Here is a 22,236-nt window from a genome sequence, read left to right as displayed (position 1 = left end):
TGGGAGGCACCCCCCAGTGATTGTACTTTTTCTCCTTCTTTAAAAAGATAATTTGTTGTGCATATAAAAAGTTATAATGTCTGATGGTGGCCATACACCTGAACATCCACAAGGTTGCCAAATGAGCAGATCTTTGCCCAATATGGCCACCTATGTGCTAAGCCATGTCAGGCTAATCTGGTCATTTGATCTTAAAAGAGAAGGAAAGTCATTTTGGTATTTTACTGCCAATAGATTTGCCACATTAGTGCCAACTAGAATGCTATATTTATTCAGCAGAAAGCTTTACTATACCTGAGTTAAGAGCCCTAGAAGCTCCCTCTGATAGTAGCTGCCATTTTAGCTTGGTTTTGGTAGCTTCCTGCTGCAGTTATAGCTGTTAGAAGCTCAGATCACACATTTTTAAGGGTGGGGGTGAGGTCTTATGCATTCTTATGGGAGGGGGGAGCAGGAGAAGGGTGGGGGAGAGGAGAGAACTGAGCAGACTCAATCCCCAAACCTAAAGGAGCCCTAAAAGAGAAAAAGTCTGATACCGAAGTAGACCTTTCTGATAAAGCTTACTTAGTTTTTACCTTTACTTCTCCTTTCAGGTCAATGATCAGATCACAACGGAGGCCAATGCAGGTCATCAGGAGAGGACTTGCAATGATCATGTTATATTATATACAGAAAGACTTGTGTAATATTTTATAGCCATTCCCCATTTGAGATTTTATATATGATATCTCACCCCCATCACCATGAAAAGAACAGTCCATATTTAAAACACTACTATTTATTAAGCACTACTTCAGCTGGTTAAAAAAAATACATATCTTTCATTTTGCCAGAAGCAATGTAAATATAGTAAAATAATTATACAATATTAGGAAAACTGCATAATAACATTATTCTAATTCCCATCCGTTTCTGCATATAGTACTTACACACATCCCCTGAACAAGATATTTACATGCCACCTATTTTCCACCCAAATTGTTTCCACACTGGAGCTGGGAGCCGGCACAGACTGGAGTTCCTGCTGGACTCGGTGCTTCACCATACACAGCCATATTTTAGTTGAATGTAAATTCAGCATCTCCACATGCCTGTAAGTTCCATCTATTGTATTACAAGAAACAAATGTGTTCCTTCTGGACTGTATTGTAGATCCTTTAAATTTTAAAAAATCAAATAAAAAGGGCACCTATTTTGCACCGAAATGGGGAAACTAATGCACAGTGCCACATTTAGAACCTGTGTAACAAAATTTTACAGCAACTGCACCACAACAATCATCCATAAACAGAGCCAGCCATTTATTACTAATTATTTACCAGATATTACTAGCTCTACGTTATTCTTTGTCGCATACCTTATATCGTATGGGACAGCCCATTCTAATAGGCACTAGCATACAATCAAATCAAACCCAATATAAGTTGATCATATGTGAGCCTATTATTAGTATAGGCAGAAGTGACACGGTGCAAGTCAACTGCAACTGAAGCTCTGCTAGGATGCAATATGAAACTACTCTTTGCTTCATTAATGTATTGAGACATGCCTGCTAATTCTGCACACTAGAACCCCACTGATATAGGGTTTTGTTCTAAAGAGTTTGGGTTTCTCATTTGTGTTCGCTTTGCTCATTTCTTAGCTTTCTGTAGGCCGGGTGGTATGTGCAGCTCCAGATATATGGGTTTTGTATTACTAGCTTTTGATACTAAAGATATAAAACATAGATTTAAAACATAGATTGAAAACATACCTCTTTTCCTAACAGGTATTATTATATTGTGTGCATTGGCTTCTCTAGAAAGTATGGTTCTGTTCTATTCCAGCTTGAGGAAAAAATGAATTTTGCCTTTGCTCCTATGTATTATGTAATCCAAGTCTGTGCTCTATTACTTGGCATGCCTTCTCATATATATTTATACCCAAATCACCTCTTCCTAACTAACCCATCTACATTAAACAGGGGAACACACAAAATAGTGTAGAACATTTTAACATTCTAATGGTATTGCATATAAAAATGAAGAGGAATTAAAGCAATTGCTCACTGTAAAGAAAGTGAAACCATTTCACTGATTTATATGGAGCTTGTAGGCCTCATTTACTAAGGGGCACATTTATCAATGTATGGGAAAAATTTGTATTTTTCCTAAGTTTTAGAACTGTGCGTATTTTTGCCTTTTTTTCGTTAATTTCCGTGACTTTTTCGTACTTTGCGTGAATTTCTGCAACAAAATCATATTTGTCACAACAACTATGAAAGTTTAGGATTCATTCAAGCTTTGGTATTGTGACTTTCCTTGAGCCAGGTTGGAGCTGCTGAGTGCCATTGAGTCCTATGGGAGGCTTCCAAAATCATGCACTGAAGGTTCAAAGTCAGAAAGTTTTTCGTTCCATTTACGATCGTTCGGATACGAAAATTTCAGAACTTACGGATTGTACCACAATATTTTCGTGCACGAAATTCAGACTTTGATAAATGGGCCCCTATGAGTAGGTGCACTTCAGGGCCCAAAAACTGGCCCATATGTGTATCGGTATATCTTGCCCAATGACTCAATTTAGCAGCACAATTGTAAGTGCTTTTCGTGCCTACTGATTTTGATTAAGGCGGAATGTGCCCTGTAATTTACACTTGCCATTGATCAGACATTAAGCACAGTGTTCCCTTTGCACTCAGCTTTTCTTATTATTCACATGCACTTAATGCAAAAGGTAGCCACAAGAAAATGTCCAAATCATGCTGGCATGACTCCCATTGTGACAGAAATGAAAACTGCAGACTATAGACAGTGGTGCAAACACTGTAGCTATCTGCACATTATTTACAAAAAAATATTGAACTGTTTTTTGCTATAAGCATCTTACCCATTCATAGGAAATGAGGCCATGTTTCTTTTATACATATGGAGCAATCGCTTTGAAACCAGATTTACAACTCCACTTTTTTATACCATCCAACAATATCTTCCATACATTCACCTCTTCTAGTGGCAAAGCCAGATGCTTTTCTAGAAATCTTCTACCTTAAAACATAGCTACAGGGAAGATCTAAGCTGTCCCCTGAAACGGCATATTATAACATTTACAAATTCATTTTTACAGTTCAATAGAAATTGAGTTATAAAAACTTTCTCTTTAGAAACAGCCAAGTGCAAGGAAAGAATGTGGATTTTCTACAGAAGAAAAGTCTTTTTGTAACCATATTAAACTTTGCTTTTGTTAAGCGTCTTTCCATAAAACCAATTTATAAGTCCTTGACATACTTTTAATTACTGATCAATAAAAACAATAAATCAGAGACCCGCTACAATCTACTGTAAAAATTGCATATTATAACTATGTAATAAATAATGTTAATACAATTATATTTATAAAATAGTATAAATATTGTATAATATATACAATATATTAATTATTGCTGTAACTTCTAGTAATTTATAACCTTTAAAAAAATGACTCCTTGTATTTTATAACCTTGTAACTGATTAAGAAGATTGCAAGTTAGGGACATGTCGCAGCATTTTCATCACTGGAACCCGCTAGCACTCCAAATGTGCATATGTATGGGAACTGTAATCCAGGATGCATGGGATCTGGGGTTTTCTGGATAAGGGGTCTTTTCATAATTTGGATCTCAGTCCTATAATCATGCTAAAAATCATTTAAATATTAATTAAAAATATTAATTAATAGGATTGTTCTGCTACCAATAAGAATTAATTATATATTAGACTGGATTAGGTATAAGGTCAGTTTAATTTCTACAGAAAAAAGGAAATCAATTATTAAAATGTTATTTGAGTAAATGGAGTCTATTGTTACGCTACTGAGAAATAAAATATATTTTACGGTTGTTAAGCAACAGTGCTAAAGTCTGATTCACTGTCATTGTTGATCATTAATTAGCCAAATCATTAATATTTCAGAATGGAAAGAAGCACAATTTTATCATTTTTAAATATTACTTTTGATCCCAGATTGATTGACTCTTATTATTAATGAGAAGTGGCTGTGTTTATAATGTAAGGGAGCCCCTCCCCGAGCTTGGGAAATGCAGAGGAGTTATTTCTGGAATGCCTATTTAAGAATTTACTTATGCATCCACAATATTGATATACCGCAATTAAATACAAACCTGTTCTATGTGAAAAAACACTAAGAAGCTTACAAAAGATCTACTGCCTGACTGCCCCAGCAATACAGACAAGCTCTCGACTCGCCCAGGTGAGTTACAGATGTAACATTACAAGGACAATGGCAATAAATGGGGTCATATACTTCACTAGCCTCCATTTAAATAAGAATGTTGTTACATAGGGGCATTATGTATTCTAGCTATATTTATACATTAACTAATCAATATTACATCCATCAATTGCCCAAAAAGCAGGAAGCCAGAAATTGGAAAAATATAAAACAAAAGAGAACCAAGTTTTATTTTCCTGCTCGTCTAACTGAGTATTTGCCTTTCTGTAGCTGTGACACATAGATCTTTGTCTTGCTGCTGTCTCCTCTCCTGAGCCATACTTCTCCTGTGCTGACTGCCGTGATAACTGCCCTGTAGAGAGAAGAAAATGTGTCATTAGTTTAGTTAGCTACAAACTCTTTTAACAGATACAGATATTTTTAAAATAACTTTTTACTGATTGGTTGATGTGTGGGCCCCATTTGCAACTAACCAGAACTTTGCCTTAAGCAATGATGCTAATGGTAAGGATGCAAGTCACTAGTGATATGCGGGTTGACAAAAAGTTAACCCAAGCCCAACCGTAAATCATTCTGCAAGTCTACAAATTTATTGGTATTGTTACATTTTATCACTTTTCTTTTCAGGCCTCTCCTATTTACTTTCCGGTCTGTCATTTATAAAAACAAATGCTAATTATGTTCTCAGAATATCTGCAGAATACATTATTACTAAAGCTCATTTAAAGGTGAATTAGTCATTGAAATAGGAATCGATAAAAGCATAGCTTTACTGTGTACCAAAAACATCCCTTAATTTAACTTAAGCCCCCTAACTTGTATGTCATTGTAAGAGAAGGGGCCACCTATGTGCCACCCTCTGTTGCCCCTCATGAATACAGTGCAACTACATGCAGGCAGTTTTGTATTCATGGGCCACACATGGTTCTCTGTGCTCTTTTTTCAAACAACCTGCCCTGTACTTGGTAAAAGAGCCCTATGAAGTCCTGGACATGACATGGAATATGTGGATTCATCATTTAATATAAAACAAAACAGAGAACCTTCAAAGGTCACTGTAAAAACAGATAAGGTTCACAGAATTTTAAGGTACACAGGCAGGGCCAGAAGAAGAGGCAAGTACTTAGGGTAAGGAACAATTCCAAGCAAATAAAAATAAAAAAAACGTTTGTGGGATGGAGTGGAGGAAGGGTTAATGATGCTGGAACATGAGGCTCTGCTCCCTCTACAGACAAACTTGCATACTGACCTTTGAAGTCAGAGATAATGAAGGAGGGCGAGAGCAGCATGTGTAGAGGGAGCAGAGCAGGCCGGGCAGATAGCACGGAGTGGAAGGGGCAAGTCTGCCAGACGAGTGAGGGGTACGGCGAACAGTCACTGGAGGGATTCCTTGGGTGCCTGAATATCTAGGCCCAGCTCCATATACGAGACAGATTCTCTACACATAGATATTTGGGCTAAAAGAGGTGTTGTCAATACACCAGGTTTTCAGACAGATTATTTATAGTCCAAGGATCAAAGCATGCCATAACACATTGGACTCCCTACATTCCAGGGTCATGCAATATTGTCAAAATACTCAGACATATTGCTCTGTGTATGTTTAGCTGCCGTCTGAATAGTGTCATCACAAGGACTGAAAGAATCTTACTGTGATGGCGGTTCATCCTTCATATCTAAGATAATAGCCTCTCCTTTGGTGAAGCTCTCTCCCTCATAATAAAGACAGCCATCTTCACAGCGAGCACTGAAATGCTGCTTCTCAGCTTTTACATCTACATTTTAGGAAAAAAAAAAAAAAAAGTACAGGTATGAATTTTGGAACACATAGAAAACACATTTCCTAAAAAAGAATAACGCATATGATGTATTGAATTAAAAGAAGCAGATTTGGTTTAAAGGTTTGGTACCCAATTCTTCCCATGTACTCACTATCAGATTTCCTCTTTTGTGGTGAAACCGCTGCTTTGGCCTGAAACCAAAAGAATATTTAAGAACTGACAAGAAACAAAAATAGATTGAATTGAATGTCAATGAAGACCAACTGCAAATGTTCTGATAATAGCACCCACTACATTATACTAAAAGTTAATTTAAAGGTAAATTACCCTTTAAGGCCATTTTTATTGTGGTTTTTGTTACCTTTTTGATAGCAGTCCAGTCTTCTAGGATATCCAAATCCCGCAGCATGTAAACAATATATGGACCTGAAAGCAGTCTTAAGAAAAAATCTAATGCTATCTGGAATGTATAAGTTGTCAAGAACAGCCATACAAAACACCCACTGATTCTACTGTGTGTGATGTTAAGGGCTGGCTTATTGCTAGCCATGATAAACATTGCAATTTAATGCTGAGCTTCCATTTTCAAGCATTTTATCCTGGAATGAAAGTCTTTTTTGCACTTAACCATAACCACCATGCAGTTAAAAATGCCACTGAGTTATTATAGATAGGTGTTTGTATGCATATATAAGTTATGTGATAACATTTATACACAAGAGTCATGAATATCCTGTCATAAGTTATGATCTGTGCTTTCTGTCACATGACTCACTAGAACTTGTGTATTATAATAAATTATGTACCCGCTGTTGTAAAATATAAGGATATTAGAAGTCACCTCTCAGTTCCATTATCTGTATAATAACCCAGCCTTTGGCCTCATGCTTCATGGTCATTGAACTCCATGGTGACTTATAATATCCTTATATTTTACAATAGGGAGTCCTTTAGCCACTATTTAAAGAAAATACATTGAGGAAAAAACAGAAATGCAGCAGTGAAATTAGAAATAATACTGATGAGCTAGTTTCTGCTTATGCATTATCTGATTATATGAAAGGATACCAGAGACTAAGGGAACTCTCCTCTTTTTCTCTGACCGGAAGGGATCCCACTTTTTGCGGTTCCTTTTGGATCTCAGTTCTTCATCCCACCATTCTACAAACAGAATGAAATGGAAAGAAAATCAAATTCAAAACGGAAATCAAATGGTAACGGAAGTTTTGCAACACAGACATAAAGCGTACACTTCCTCTAATTTGTAGTAAATACTGGTGGTCACTCAAGGAAAGACAAAAATAAAGATGTCAGTGTTTCCTTTGGATACCTGATGAGATGTCAATACTCTGTCGGTCCTCCTCTAGTCTTTGGATGCGCTCCAGAAGCTCACATTGCATGTTATCAAACAGGAGAACCTTCTCACTCTGCAAATATATAAGGAATGAGCAAAAATATCTTCAAATATATCTACTATTCAAAAACATTTATATTTATAAAATCAAATTCAATCTAACCTCCAAGTGCTGCTTAGCTCCCTGCACCTCACACTCATAGCGATGTTTTATGACATCCAGACAGAAGCCCTTGTAAATACCTACAAAAGACAAGTCACTTGCATTTTACCAGCTAGACTAATGGTTCTATTATGTTAAGAATGAATGGCCAAAATTAGCTTTATACAAAAAAAATGTCAGAGAATGGCCACTGGATGACATTATAAAACTTGGGTAGGGTTAAAAAAAATAAGGTAGTTTGGCTTTAGATTCTGTTATAAACATAATTATACTCCTTTACATGTATTGCCAATCTGGCATAGGGTTAAACAAAAGCATTGTGTTACCTGCAACTTCTATCCTAATTTTCATGTTCTTCTGCAGTTCTGCTAAAGGGTTAATATACTCCATAGCTCTGCCTGAATTTACTTCCTCCAATTTGGCCTTTAGTTCATTTAGGCGTTCCTTAAACAATCTATGAAACAAGACAGAAACCAGACAATGGGCATCAGTGGTTTGTTTCCTGCAGAAGAATTACCTGGAACCCAATGACCCTGGTTATCTCACTACTAGGCTATACAAACTGAAGAATACATCATATAAACAAAATTTGCCAAACATGCACAAATATTGTTATTACATATGGGGTACAGCATTGTACCATTTATAACGGTCAATTAGTCAGTTTGCAGGGTAAAACACTCTGGTCAGTCTGGCTAAAAAATTACTATCTGTTCATATATATAGTCAATGTGATGATAATGATGCAACAATGGCAAAGGGGTGACAGTTTTCTAGCCGGCATTCATAGCTAGTCTGTCAACTGATCTCTCCTAAAAACGATCATATTTGCAAGGGAAAAGTCTTTATGTTATTGATCTAGAGTTCCAAACAGAAAGATCAGCCTTGCAGCTAGTTGCAGTTATACATGATATAATTTGTGTGCTGCCTTAAGGTGGCAATACACAGACCTATATAAGCTGCCCATCCAGACTGAATCAGCAACTTATTGGCCCATAAATAGGGGCCCACAACTGCCTGCCTGATCATCATGGGTGGAAACTGCATTGCCTCATTGATGCTGTCCTTGCTTGACAGGTCTATGTATGCCTGCAATACCATTTGGCCCAGCATAAGAAAAAACTTGAGGTGTATGGCCAACTTATGTCTAAAAAGCAGTCAATTTTCACTATACTATACATAATATTCTTGAACAGCTCCTAAAGGGCAGATCAATCTACACCTAACATTAGAGCTCCCCACAGAAAAACACACGTTTTCTATTCATTCCTATGGGATTTTTAGAAGCATATTCATCAAATAATAAACTCCCTGGATAAAATTTTACCCATTGATCCCACAGGAATGAATAGAAAGTTCATTTTTCTGTGGTAAACGCTATTCACATTTTGATTTCTGGAAGCAAAGAATGTTCCCAAAGAATCACAGGAATGACCATATTGCCCTCAACTAATAATCAGTTACAGAAAGAAAAACTTAAAGAAAGAATATTGTCCTTCAAGGCTAAAAAAAACTTTTTTAGCAGCCATACATATGGCAAACACATGTGTTATCTGACTGATTGGTGAGGAGCCTGAACACATGTATATCATACTAGGAGACATACACAGTATGGTCATCTATATATTACTATATATACTATCTAATATGGTGCATTGGCAGATATGATTTGCAAGCAGAACCATTTCCCAAACCAGACGATATCCACAGTACATGGCATACATGCAAAGAACATCCTCTGAAATAATTTCTCTGTACATGTATGACCAGCTTAAAGGAAATTAAAACAAAACAAATGAAAAATAGTTTTTGATGGTAGGGGATACTTACTTCTCTTTAAGTTCTGAAAATTGCTTTTCCAAGTGACACATCTCATCTAAACATTCGTTTCTTCGGCGTTCACAATCGAGGTCATCCATATCTGGCATTACAAAATGTTTTTTTTGAAAATTACTGAATATTAATTGTAGAGGTAGTGTACATGTGTGTTCCCTAAAAAAGCATTCCAGCCATGTGTAACTGGAATTAAACATGTTACAATGCTTTACATGTTCACAATAATTTATCATTTCACTCCAATTACTTTTCCCATAAAGAATTAAATATTTAAGGGGTAGTGTAATAAATAGTCTTAAATTTGCTACTTGTCCAGTAACCCATAGCAAACAATCAGCAGATAGCATTTACTGGTCATCTGTTCGAGGACCAGTGGGTAGATATTATCATTGCATTACCCTGTAAATTCCAAATACAAACTGACCCATTAGGAATAATTCTATAATAAGGATTAAGAAGAAACAGCATGATATTTTGGTGCAGTTTTTCCTTCCAAATATGTATATCAGGAATGTCCATACAGTATCCCAATAACAGCCAAAGCTGGGAGCTATACTTGAACAGATGAAGAGCTACGGGATGGACAACCCTGATTTACATCATTTTATCCCTTGAAGATTAAGGCTAAAGGCACATGAGGCCGTTTGGCAGCTGCTGCCATCCAAAGAAAAACAGGGGTGGATATAATGGCCCTCTTTGCCTGATTCTCTAAAGTCAAGACATCATAATCACCACTTCTCTCCAACAACCATATATTTAATTTGTCCCCTAAACCTTCCTGTAGGCAGGGCCTTCAATCCTCTGTATGATAAATATAATTCAGAGGTCTATGCAGTATGAACGAAAAGTTTCACAATGTGAATACATACCAGAACTCTCCTCTTCCGAATCGGACTGGCTAGCGCTGTCCTCCCCATCAGTGTCGGCTTCCTCTTGTCCATTCATCTCTGCAGCAGAGTCTGCCTCTGCCTCCATCATGGAGGATGATTTTCTACATGGAAAGATACTCAAAATATTCAAGTGACCAATAGACCAATATGGCAGCTTCATTCCGGCCACTATAATGCAACTTTAACTTAAGATGATCAGCCCCTATCCAAAAATACTCAGATTGGCATGCTTTTATACTTTACATCAGTCTGTTTCCCAAATGCAAAACCTAGCAGACAGTTTAAAGGAGAAGGACAGACTAGTAAAGAGTTAATCTCAAGCTGCAGGCATACCTTCAGTTGTCTCAATAGTGCCCTTAAGTCTCCCCATATTTCACCTGTTCAGATGATCAGAAGCCAAACAGGAAGAAAAAATGCTGAGCTGTGTAATGAAAGTTCCCATAATGCCTCACTCCTGCACAGACACCCAGACCAAGTGTACATGCTCAGTTAGTTAGACTATGAGTCAGCTTCCTGCTGATTGGCTCAGATCCACATTCCTAAGGGGGGGAGTGAGTTCTTAGCATTCTTGGGGGAGAGAGGAGAGAGCTGTGTGTCTGTGGCACATGAATTACAGACAAGAAATCTTTTTACAGAGAAGTCAGTGCAGCGTTTCTGTGAGTGCTTATTGCTGTATTTACATAGACCTTTCTGATAAAGCTTACTTAGTTTTTACCTTTCTTTCTCCTTTAAGCACTTACGCACATTTATAAGGAATACATATTAAGTTTCTTAACATCTTACAGGTCTTAATCACACATATTCCTGTCCCCATTTATAAAGAAACAACACATCTTGAAATTCTTTCCTGTATTAACCATATAATAACCATTCTACTAGTACAGATATTCAAACAGGACCAGTCACCTTTATAAAATGAATTATACAGGTATAGGGACCATTATCCAGATAAGGGTTTTCCAGATAAGAAATCTTTACATAATTTGGATCACCAGACCTTAAGTCTGCTAAAAATATATTAAATATTAAATAAAACAAACAGGATTTTTTGGACACTTCTATAGATTGACACAGCCCAGTATGTATCACAAGTAAAGGTAGTGCTATAATTAGAGAAAAAGGAAATCACTTTTATAAAATAGAAATATTTGCTTATTGGAATTGCCTTCCCGTAATTCAGAACTTTCTCAATAACAGGTTTCCAAATAATGGATCCTATACCTGTGTTTTCCATGTTTAATCAAATCCTATAGGCAGTTTTTGTTTATATTAGACAATGATTTTGAAAACACAAAAGGGGCTATAAAGAGCTCCGTTTTCCGTCTGCTAAACTGACAGATCTTGTCAGCATCAGACTGAGCCAGTGAGGCAGTGGGAGCAGGACAGGGGGCTTCGGCCTACCGATCGCATTGGTACTGTCCATTGGGACACTTGATACTGTCCATGTTTACAAGGTCATGGGTATAATCTGATATAGACAGACTCTGCAGACTCTACTGTGTGTGCTCTCCAAAAATTCTAAAACAGATTAAAAGCTTGGAAATGAATGAAACTCTATATAAAATGATCAGTCCTCCAGTTAATTTTGGGTGGCCATCAGCACTCCCCTCTGCAGTATATAGTTGGCATGTATTTTTTTGCCACCCTTTCGGCACTGCTAATAATATATTGCTGGGCTTGACTGGAGCAATAATACTTTTTATTTTTATCTGTGCAATAGCCCTATGGCAATAGCAGACTGCAGAGAAGGTTCCCGTGGCCCATTGGCAATGTACTACAGGGGGCAAAGCAGCAAATGTCATGTGACCTGGAGCTGCTCTTTGAATTACTTCTTTATGGTTGGTCTCTTTGTAAAAGATTTAAAGGTGGTGGAGAAGGATATTTGACATCCAGGAATGATTACTGTCCTCAGAAAAGTTCTATGCAGTTGGTCACTTTGAAAAGGGTTTTTAGAGAGGAGAATGCTGTTTGACATCCATCCAGGTGTGATTTCTGTGAAACTACTATGCAAATATCATTGAATATGAGGTTCTAGATCAAAAAACGCAGCGAAAGAAGAAGAGAAAGGGAGAACACAGAAACTGGCAAAATAACAAAATCGGGTTCATTTTTTAGGAATAAAAGGTAAGAGAGGGAAGGGAAGTGGGATGGACCGCACAGTAACTTGATCGAGCAGCTATTCTAGCTCATTACCTAACAGGCAGACAAACAGACAGATTGTTGCTGCTGCTGCTGCCTGTAATGCTTTTCAGCTGGCACCCGATCACATCAGCTCCGTAGTTTCTCTCCGCTTCCTTCTCAAACTTCTGTAACCGATGCAGGGAAGGGGAAATCTAAATCTCGCGAGAGGATCCAGCCTAGGCTTCCCCGCTTACTCTACCCATAATGCCAGGCGCTCTCCCCTCGGAGGGAAGAGACACTTAAAGTGACAGTGTGCTCTCTTTGTCAACATTAAATAGCACTTGTATTGTAATTTCAACACAGGTCCTATGTATTGTTTTGGCAAATGTGTTTTTGGTTGTCTGCTGTTACATTAAGCTTTAGGATAAAGGAGCAGCTCATTACATAAAAGACTTCTTAGCGGATTGTTTGTTTGATGTAATTGTGCTCAGATCAGGAAATAGAATGTGACATTAACTGACAAAAAGTCTGTTCGTTCTGCCTATTGTTTTAATTAAAAAAAAAGCATATTTTCATATGTTTATTACTATTATAAAGCACTCGTTTGAAAATTGGTCTTTTTTTACTGACTTCACCCCCCTTCCTTTATAGGTAGGCTTGCCACCTGTCCGGCATTTACATTTACTGTCAATGTATTTGTGTTGTTCTGCCCCCAATTCCTGCACACAACTCTGCCCTCTACTGTGTACAGGAGCCAGTCTGTCCCACACCACCCCTTCATCACCCTGCCCCTTTTGCAGCTTTGAGCAGCTCATAATCAAGGGCTTCTTAGTGGACTGGTAATTAGTTTTATAAGCTCCTTTAAAGTTTGTTGGAATCAGAGACAGAAAGTACTAAAGTGAAACATGAGAAAACATGACTTGAGGGATCCAGCCACATAAGTGAAGTAGTCTACATGATGTCACACAGGGGAGCAAGAGGCCTATAAATGGCATACTCAGGCACGCTGAAGCCTTTATTTGAGTGAAAATGCCTGGGTGGAACATAGCTCATTGTGCTACGCTTCTGCTCCCTGTCTGCGGCCCACTGTACCTGTCAGTGCTACTGCCATCAATAATCCCCCCCAAGGCTACTGTACATGCTACAGCTTAGCTGGGCAACTTAACATCAGATGATTGCTCTTGCTAATCTTCTCCCGATATCCCCACCTACGGCTGGGCAATATCGGGCTAATTCAGTCATTTGGCCCTGGGGTCAAACAATTGAACGGTGGGTATAGGCACCGTCAGTTCAGGGACCTTATCAACAAGGTGATGCACTCCCCGATGTGACAGAAAAATCAAACCGGCAGGATCGATATCTGGCTGATTTCAGGCCAGATGTCGGTCGGGCAGGACCGTCGTTCGTGCCCATACACGCCCAGATAAGCTGCCGAAACGTTCTAAAGGACCAATATCGGCAACTAGAATTGGTTCATGTATGGCCACCTTTATAGTCTGACTGGGTCTGGGAGTAAAAGGAAGTGAGGCCAGGCTGCAGGACCAAGCTAAACCTGAGCAAAACAGTCTCACTCTAGTTATCTCATGTTATCTGGCAAATTTTAAGGGTCCAGGACTGTGTGACTGGGTCTGGGAGGGAGTGAAGTTAGGCTACAACTGAGCAAAACAGTCTCTGCTACTCTTGAATTATCTCATCTACCTGCAAATTAATTGTAAGGGACAGGACTGTCTGTGTGACTCTAACTGGGTGTATGGGAGTGGGAGCTGGCTGGGACTCATCTTACTACAGTAGCAGGTCTGTGGTTAGTGGAGTTCTCAAGACCATTTCTGCAGTGATCTTACCGTGATGAAATGCAGGTGCCACAGTGTGTTGCGGAATGTTTTGGGCCACAATATGTCATGAAATGGTGAGAGCCGCTGTGTCTTCTGGTGCACTTTGTACTTCTAATGCTGTCATTCGAAACATGGAAAAGGATGTGTTTTTGTAAAATGGACATTGTATTGGGAGTAAGGCCACCAAATTGGTGTGGTCAAACAACAATTTTGCCACGCTACACATGGCAGATTGTTGTGTCCCTTTTTCTTTATCGTTTGATGTATATACTGCCCATTTAAAATGCTGCAAGTGGGAGGAGAGAGGTTTTTTTTTTTTTATATGGAGGCTTCTGAGTGGACTGCTAATGTGTTTTGATTCTGCTCATATGAGTCAGGAAGTATAATATCTTTAATCTCAGTTTCAGACATACATGTTTTGCATACACGTTTCCTCATTAAGACAATAGCATACCTGCCAACATTTTGAAAATGGAAAGAGGGACAAAAAGAAATCCCACGCCCATTTTTGCAACCACACCGCCTAAATACCACTCCCATTTGACTAAATTTGGTAGGTTATTTAAAGTTTGAACATATTTCTGGGGGTTTTGGGGTCCTGTTATTTCTGGGCTCTGTACCAAAAGCTACTTTTTAATTAAATATGAAAAACAATGTTTCTAAGAGCAGGTGAAGTTTGTTAACTTTCTGGGCTCACTGACAAAAGCTACTTTTTAATTAAATTTGTATCTTATTTAGCTTCAGTGCAGGAGATCAAAGGGAAATGAGGGACTTTTCAGTAAGAATCCGGGACTGCAGGTCGAGCTGTCAAAAGAGGGACTGTCCCGCGAAAATCAGGACAGTTGGGAGATATGCAATAGGCAAAAACCTATGTTTAGCATAGTGCCTGTTCATTGCACTTATGTTGGAAATATGGGTATACTGCCTATTTAAAGCAAAAAGGATGTTCATTTTCAAAATGAGTCTCTTAAAGTTACCAGGAGCAGCCCTGGGTGGAGTTAGTCTTCTCTAGCAGGTTTTGAGACCAGGTCATCCATTTAGGGCTCCAAAAAAGAAATACTGTTGACTAAATATTTTAAAGGGGTGCTTTTACCATAATGATATATTTTAAAACAACTTTCCATTAAGACATCAATTCATTAATGTAAGTGCAATTAAAAGCAGTTTGTCTTTCTCTTACAGTTCCCTTCAATGCTTTGCATGTTCCATTATTAACAAACCTTGGGAGAAAGAGAATAACAGTGTGCAAGGCATTGCAGGAGTTTCAGATGGAGGATAGTTGATATATCTGTAGTCTGGCCAACTGAGAAGGCAAAAAGTTGTTGTTGGAGGCTGAGCAAGGTCAGCATGCAGAACGCTGTGTGATATGGCAGATGGGTCTGACATTGATCTCCATTGTGAATTTTATCTTTTATATGCTAACAAGCTAGACTCATAGCAGATAGTGTGTACCAGGAAATATTCAAAAATAAATTGGCTGTAATAAAAATTTATTTTTTCCAGTGCCACAATGTGTAAATATCTCTCTAATCCTAGAAGAAATAGTACTACACTTGAGTACATGTAATATGTTGTAGTATATTTTTAAATTAATTTAAACCATCAATGAAAAGAAAAGAAATGTTTTTATTGCTGTTACGCTGATTACAGCTAGCTAGACCTTCTTATTCAGCTAGGTCTCTAAACAAGCTGATCAGTTTGGCCCACAATTTACACTGCAAAACTGGGCTGATACGATCATTCCATCCTCAGGCTGCATTATATGGGAGTCCTTGGGATACATCATAACCTGATGATGCACTTTGTCTGTGGAATTTTCTGCCTGTCCAAATCAATATGGGCAGCATGCTGTTGATGCAGCTGGCATTGCTGCCTTGCAGCACTGGGGTCCTATGTTCAAGGAGTTTGTATGTTCTCCCTATGTTTGTGTGGGATCCATCCAGGTGCTCCAGTTTCAAAAAGACCAGTATAAGCTCCATTGTAGTATCAGCAGCCAAAACTTGCAACAAGTAGAATCTTTTTTGCTTGACAGGTTGCCCTTTTAAAGTGAACCACTTTTCATATTTCATATGTTTAATAGCCAAACATAATACTGTCAGGTAAGCAGCTTATTAAATTACAACATGAAACAGCTTTATGCATATGAAAGCTGAACAAACAACAATATAAATAGGCAGAGATAGGACTAATTCAGATTAGTAGTAGTCACTCAAACCAATAAATATTCCATCTTGCAGAGCACATGGGACTCTAGGTACTGACACAGCAAAAAAATCACATATTTTCATTAACAGTAGGTGACAGTTGCATGTTGTCATATATATAAACAAATCCTTTGCACTCCTGGTGCTTACACAGAAGCTGGACGGCAGCAGACAAAACAAGCCTAGTCCAGAAATGGTTTCCCAATCCTGCTAAATGTCAACACATGCAGAACTGAATACCATTGAATAACATTTCTTTTTTTTATGTCACATTTGGTTTTAGTTACCACTACACTGAATTATTAGTACCAATACCCCTTAAAATTCTGCTTAATGAAACACTGCTACTACTGCAAGGTGGGTTTCACATGGACGGGTGGTTAAACTTGCTGGACTTGTGCATTTTTTCAACTGTATCTACTATGTATACTTGTACACTATTGAGCTACATTATACCTTTGGTTCATTGGCTGGCACCTAACTACGGATGAGGGTTACACTCATTTATAATTATATTTCTTTACATTGAAAAGCTTGTGCTTTGCTGATCTGCCGATTAATTTACCCATACCAAATCATAATGCAGAGAAGAGCAGCAGAGTTGGCAGCACCATCTCTAGTCATTGATGTCCTTTTTCCAGCTCTCTAGTGGCAATCACCAACTATAAGCATGCTCAGTTAAAGTCAGGACCAGACTGGCTACAACTGCCAAGTGTAATAATATGATATCATTTGAGCAACAGGTACGGGCAAATGGGGCAGTATAGGGGTTTGTGTGTGGTGCTGTTTCACTATACTATCCTATCCAATAATCATAATTTTCATCAAAACTCTAGAACGAAAAAGTAAACATTACACACCATCTTAATCAGAGGTTATACACAGTGGAGTGAAGCAGCTTTTAAACTAAATTCTAATTTAGAGAAAGATATTCTGCTCACACAGTGACCTGCCACCTTACTAGTCTACAATGTAGTGTATGGTTGCAGAGGGCCATTAATGCCAATACATTCCACTGATGCTTATCAAAATAAAATTGCCATACCAAGCTAGTCAAAAGAAAATGTATTTGGCAGCCAACAATTACTGCACCTGTATTTGCTTGATAAAATTATTAACAGTATGATTTTTCTTTTTGGCATTATTGGCCCTTTAAAATGTAGTGTATGTTGGCAAAGCTTTCAGTGTGCGCAGATTACCTTTTCTATAATAAAATAGAGCATGGGAACTACCAAACAGCTTTACTCGTTTTAAACCTGTGTTGGTTCTCGGAGCCACTGCTATGGCCCATTTGCTGGCACATGAAGCAGATTTCGGCTCCAGAATGCATGAGTATGCATTTCTCCACTAATATTCACTGTATGTGCCTGCACCCAGGCCGATGTGAGTGCTGTTTCAAACATGGGGCGGATCCTTGGCCTGTGCTTATCTGCACACCAAGAATCCAACACATGTGGCATAAGCCTAAGCAATAAGGCAGCTCCTGCTCTTTTCTAGAGATGTAAGCAAAAAAGGTATAATCTGTGCACAGAATAATGCCTTTAACTGTAAAGGAAAAAAAAACACCATAGAGGAAAGGGTACATGCTCCCATTTTTAGTGTAAACTTCCCATCTTTTTAGTGAAAAAAAAGCACTAATTAAGAATGGATGTATTTTTAAATAGAGATAATGAGCTCTGTATAGACAACCCCCTTAGGGCTCTAGCACACGGGGAGATTAGTCGCCCGCGACAAATCTCCCTTGTCACGGGCGACTAATCTCCCCGAAGTACCATCCCACCGGCGAAAATGTAAGTCGCCGGTGGGATGGCACATGCTGCGCAGGCGATTTCGGCAAATCGCCGAAAATGCCTTGCGAGATTAATCGCCCGTGACAAGGGAGATTTGTCGCAGGCGACTAATCTCCCCGTGTGCCAGAGCCCTTAAGTGTGCCATTCACAGGCAGATTTGAGCTGCCGATTAGAGTCCTTTAGACCGATTGAACAGATTATCTGCTCATGTATGGGGCACCCCCAACAGGCCTTCCTTATTGATATTTGGCTAAAAATCAGCCAGGTATTGATCAAACAGGTTTGATTTTCCTATCCGATCGGGGACTGCATTGGGTCATTTATGTGGTCCTCGGTCTGACGGACCCTATAGTTATCACTGTAATGGGCATAGGAGCCATCGATGATCGAATCAGCCCGATATCAGCCACCTTAGGTGGACATATCGCAAGAAGATTTGTTCAATTGGAAACCTCGCCAAACAATGGATTTTAACGTATACGGCCACCTTTGTTGTTTCTGTTTTAGCTTACAGATGAGCAGATGTCTAATAAGCAGATAAGACAGTGTTTATCTGTGAAGTGTCACCTGATAAACTGCTTTCTCCTGCTTCTGCTCCCACAACTGTTCAAGAAAAAAAACATAGATTTTCCTATTAATAACAATAGGCAAAAATTATGTTCAGTAGAAGTCCTACTCATTAAACTCATGTTGATAGGTAGCCTGCACCTTTCATTAGTCCCTATATCTTCTCAGTTCCCTCTCTATAGGCTGGAGGTGCAGCTTTCTGTGGCCTGGGGCAATCTGCTCAGTTTGGCATAGATATATATGTTATGTGGATCATTTTATTAATGTGTTGCTTAAATGCTATTGGCTGTGTTTTTGTTGGGGGATGGAAACTGGAGAGGGTTGGACCAGGAAATACTTTTCTGGGGATCATGAATTGGTTGGGAGGTGGTGGAAGGAAGGTTGTATGGACAAACACAAGACTTTGCAAACCAGCCTTTGATTTGGTGTGTTTGGTGGAGAGTTGCCAATGGACAGAGGGATGGGTGTTTTTGTGGGATTTGTTTTGGTTATGTTTTGTTTCATAATCTGTGAAATGATTTTATAAATAAAAAATCCTTTATCTTTTCAGCGACAAAATCAGTGGTTAAGAAATGATGCCCTTAAAACCTGTGGACTTCCAGTTGTTGCCCAAGTACAGTTCACACCATACCCAATAGTTAAGGCCAATGACACACTTGCCACTTTCTAGCTTGCATCGAGAAGGCAGATTCACTACCATCCTGCAGAATTTCCAGTTTCTGCAACACTTTCTGCCCCAGGCTGATCCTGTGCCTGTCAGTGTACACTGAAGATGGGGAAGACAGAGAGGCGATTGGCCTGTTCAACGCCTGTGTTTCTATGCAAACAGGGAAAATGCAGGTAGTACCGATGCCTAAGAGTGGGGTTAGGAGCAATTTTAGTTGTAATTTAGCAACAGCTGAAGGTCCAAAAGTTTGTAGATATTCTCATGAGCATAAGAGTTTTCCTGAGTCAGGAAAACATGTAATTAAGTCTGACAATTTCCAGACCAGAAGTAATATTCAGTGATAACCATAACAATAACCAGTAGTAACAATATACTCTACTTCACCCAGAATACCTGTATAGAAAACATGTTGATCTTTATCACAGACTTGAAGACCAAACCTATGATATCAATTCCTAAAACCTAGACATGACCATGAAACGTTCAACATGCGTGCCCAGCACTGCCATCTCCAGAACCCTTTCAGCAACGACGGGAAGACTCCGGATATCGGAGTCTTAGCTCCTCCTTGAAGCCTCTGTACAGTTGCCGATTTCTTCGATTTTCTGCATCTTTCTGACTGTGGAAGTCACCTGGAAGCTTGTGGCCCTTATGAAGCAGGAAGGCTGAGTCAAGTACAGCAAATGAGAAGCCCGCCATATTCAATTCACAAGCCTGTAAAAAAGAAAATAAAGTCTGTTTGAAGCTTTATAATCATCTACTGGTCTTGTCGGACAATGACCATGTCTTACTACAACTACCCATTGTGTTATTACTCTCCCCAACTCTGGGTGGGGGCAAATCATAACATGTTAGCTCTGTGTCCCTGCACCCAGCTAGATTAGGCTAATAAGGCTAAATCCTCAGCCTGCGTTTACCTATAGGCCAAGAATTAGCCCCACCTGGCATTAGCCTAAAGTTTTGTCCGATTACTGGACTTTATATTTATGATAAAAGCAAACTTTACTGGGGCATAAAATAAATACCGTGCACACAGGCTGCAGGTGCTAGAAGACAAGCAATGGGTTTACTACTTTGTAGCAGAGAACACAACATTTCAGTAATAAGGCTGCCCACCTAAACACTGTGTCTCACTGACACATGCAGCAAAACATTATCTCTAGCTTTTTCCCCACAAAGCATGTGCATTCATACCTGACTTATCCTGTTGAAGCCATACTGCTTAAACCTCTCATCATAGGCTGGAACATCAGCACGCCCTATGTAAAATGGCTCCCAGGGATCCTTCCACTCAACAACATATGCAACTCCAAGTTTTGCAGCTGGTTTCTTTTCCGGCAAGTTTATCCAGAGAGAATAATTAGTAGGTGCCTGACACCGTGGACACAACTCTTCATAGAATGCTCGTACTTCGCCCACCTGATACAGCCGCATCAGTTCCTCCTTAGTGCTAGGAAGGCGTCTTGTATGGCGGATTTCAAAGGCAGGTACCACAAAAACCAAATGCTGATCCACTCCCCCAGTAGCAAGATTTACAAACCCTGACCTTAGGCCTTCACTAGGCACCATATCAATATCAACCACCAGAACATAAGCGGCACTTTCAATACCTGCTCTGGCGACATTTCTCAGTAAGTTGTTGGGGTAAGAAGCATTACCTGCATAATTAACGACCTTAATTCCCATGTCTGCTGCCTTGGAGAAAACTGCCTCACAGTTAGGGAGAGTGGCAAAGTCAGAAAGATCTTCCAGTTCTGGGAAAGTTACCCTATCACTAGATTTGCATACTAGATGGAAAGACACCCTCTGCCTTACATGTGGGCACAGCTGAGAGAGGGCATACACAAACATGACAGCCAGTTTTGCTTGCACGGCATTAGAAGCAAATAGTGCCAGTGATATCCTTCCATCCCAGTGCTGCACTAGATCCTGCAAATGTCCCAGGTTATTCACACTTGCGTGAGAAGCCAAAACCACGTCCAAGTCTTTCCAGTTGCCCTTCTCATGAGGCAACAGATGGCGGTAGATCCAGTACTGCCCGCTGGAATCCAAAATACCACCTACTTTAGCAGCCCTAAGATGTTCCTTCAGTTCCCTGTGCGACTGGGAGCCTGTATGAGACGTGCCCACAGGCACCGGGTAGGCAGAGCGCTGCTGCTGGCCATGGAGGTTAGATAGCAGAGAGAGATAAAGTAGTTGGAGGAGGGCAACAAGAAGAAGGGCAATAAGTGCCACCCTGAAAAATGAGCAACGCATACTAGGGGGCATGCATACCACCCAACAGCCCCGCTTTTCGCGGGACAGCCCCAATTTTCATAACACAATGGCTATTTCAGTGTCCACAACGCTGTTTAAATACCCAGCTCTGCAGAACAGTTCCAGGAGAATTTCCCCTAAAATATCGCGAGATGAGACTATGGCGGCACAACTTCATAGCCTATCTGCGCAATGACGCGTACGTAGTCACATGACGAGCAAGGTTGGAGCGTCATGTTGGTATTATAAAATAGACTGGCAAAATAGGCTGCCAGTAACGCGATGGACTTAATAGGCGGGCTGTGGCGGCTGTATAGTTTTGTTATGTGCTTACAGCCCATAGTTTTGCCACGGAAGAAAATAAGAAATAAAACCTAACTTTGCGTTTTTCATACTGTTTGTCAGCCGTATCGGGGCAACGAGTTCCTCAGTTCCCAGTAATTTATTTTTCTCTGCTGAGAGCCAAACTTTTACCAGGAATCAGCAAATGTCACCATATTCCTCACTGCTGTCGCCAGAACCTCCCATCCTCCAATATTTGACCGAAAGTACTTTTTTTCTCCTCTTTC

At 39.4% G+C, this 22,236-nt stretch overlaps 2 protein-coding genes across 2 annotated transcripts; both read right to left on the bottom strand.

Annotated features, from left to right (window-relative positions):
- Positions 1-759: 759 nt before the first annotated feature.
- brms1 (BRMS1, transcriptional repressor and anoikis regulator) lies at positions 760-12,582 on the bottom strand. The gene is made up of 11 exons (XM_002939328.5): positions 12,424-12,582; positions 10,210-10,331; positions 9,335-9,425; positions 7,831-7,958; positions 7,505-7,584; positions 7,318-7,414; positions 7,056-7,148; positions 6,349-6,413; positions 6,139-6,178; positions 5,858-5,981; positions 760-4,558 (listed from the first exon to the last, which is right to left on the bottom strand). Exons 2-11 carry the CDS (start codon positions 10,316-10,318, stop codon positions 4,435-4,437), a joined length of 951 nt encoding a protein of 316 aa, XP_002939374.2. The 5' UTR covers positions 10,319-10,331; positions 12,424-12,582; the 3' UTR covers positions 760-4,434.
- Positions 12,583-15,656: 3,074 nt separating this feature from the next.
- b4gat1 (beta-1,4-glucuronyltransferase 1) lies at positions 15,657-21,836 on the bottom strand. The gene is made up of 2 exons (XM_002939322.5): positions 20,606-21,836; positions 15,657-20,125 (listed from the first exon to the last, which is right to left on the bottom strand). The coding sequence occupies exons 1-2, from the start codon at positions 21,677-21,679 to the stop codon at positions 19,934-19,936; spliced, it is 1,266 nt and encodes a 421-aa protein (XP_002939368.2). The 5' UTR covers positions 21,680-21,836; the 3' UTR covers positions 15,657-19,933.
- Positions 21,837-22,236: the final 400 nt, after the last annotated feature.

This window comes from Xenopus tropicalis, chromosome 4 (genome assembly GCF_000004195.4).
Source record: "Xenopus tropicalis strain Nigerian chromosome 4, UCB_Xtro_10.0, whole genome shotgun sequence".
Lineage (NCBI taxonomy): Eukaryota > Metazoa > Chordata > Amphibia > Anura > Pipidae > Xenopus > Xenopus tropicalis.
Note: the sequence above shows the minus strand (reverse complement) of the source record. Positions and strands in the feature narration are given on the sequence as shown.

Coding starts and splice junctions, on each gene's coding strand:
- brms1 (XM_002939328.5), bottom strand. CDS start 10,318: ATGATGGAGGCAGAGGCAGACTCTGCTGCAGAGATGAATGGACAAGAG. Junction 7,149..7,317: donor GAGTATTGACATCTCATCAG/GTATCCAAAGGA, acceptor TTCTGTTTGTAG/AATGGTGGGATGAAGAACTG. Junction 6,179..6,348: donor ACTGGACTGCTATCAAAAAG/GTAACAAAAACC, acceptor TTTTGGTTTCAG/GCCAAAGCAGCGGTTTCACC.
- b4gat1 (XM_002939322.5), bottom strand. CDS start 21,679: ATGCCCCCTAGTATGCGTTGCTCATTTTTCAGGGTGGCACTTATTGCC. Junction 20,126..20,605: donor GCTTCAACAGGATAAGTCAG/GTATGAATGCAC, acceptor TCTTTTTTACAG/GCTTGTGAATTGAATATGGC.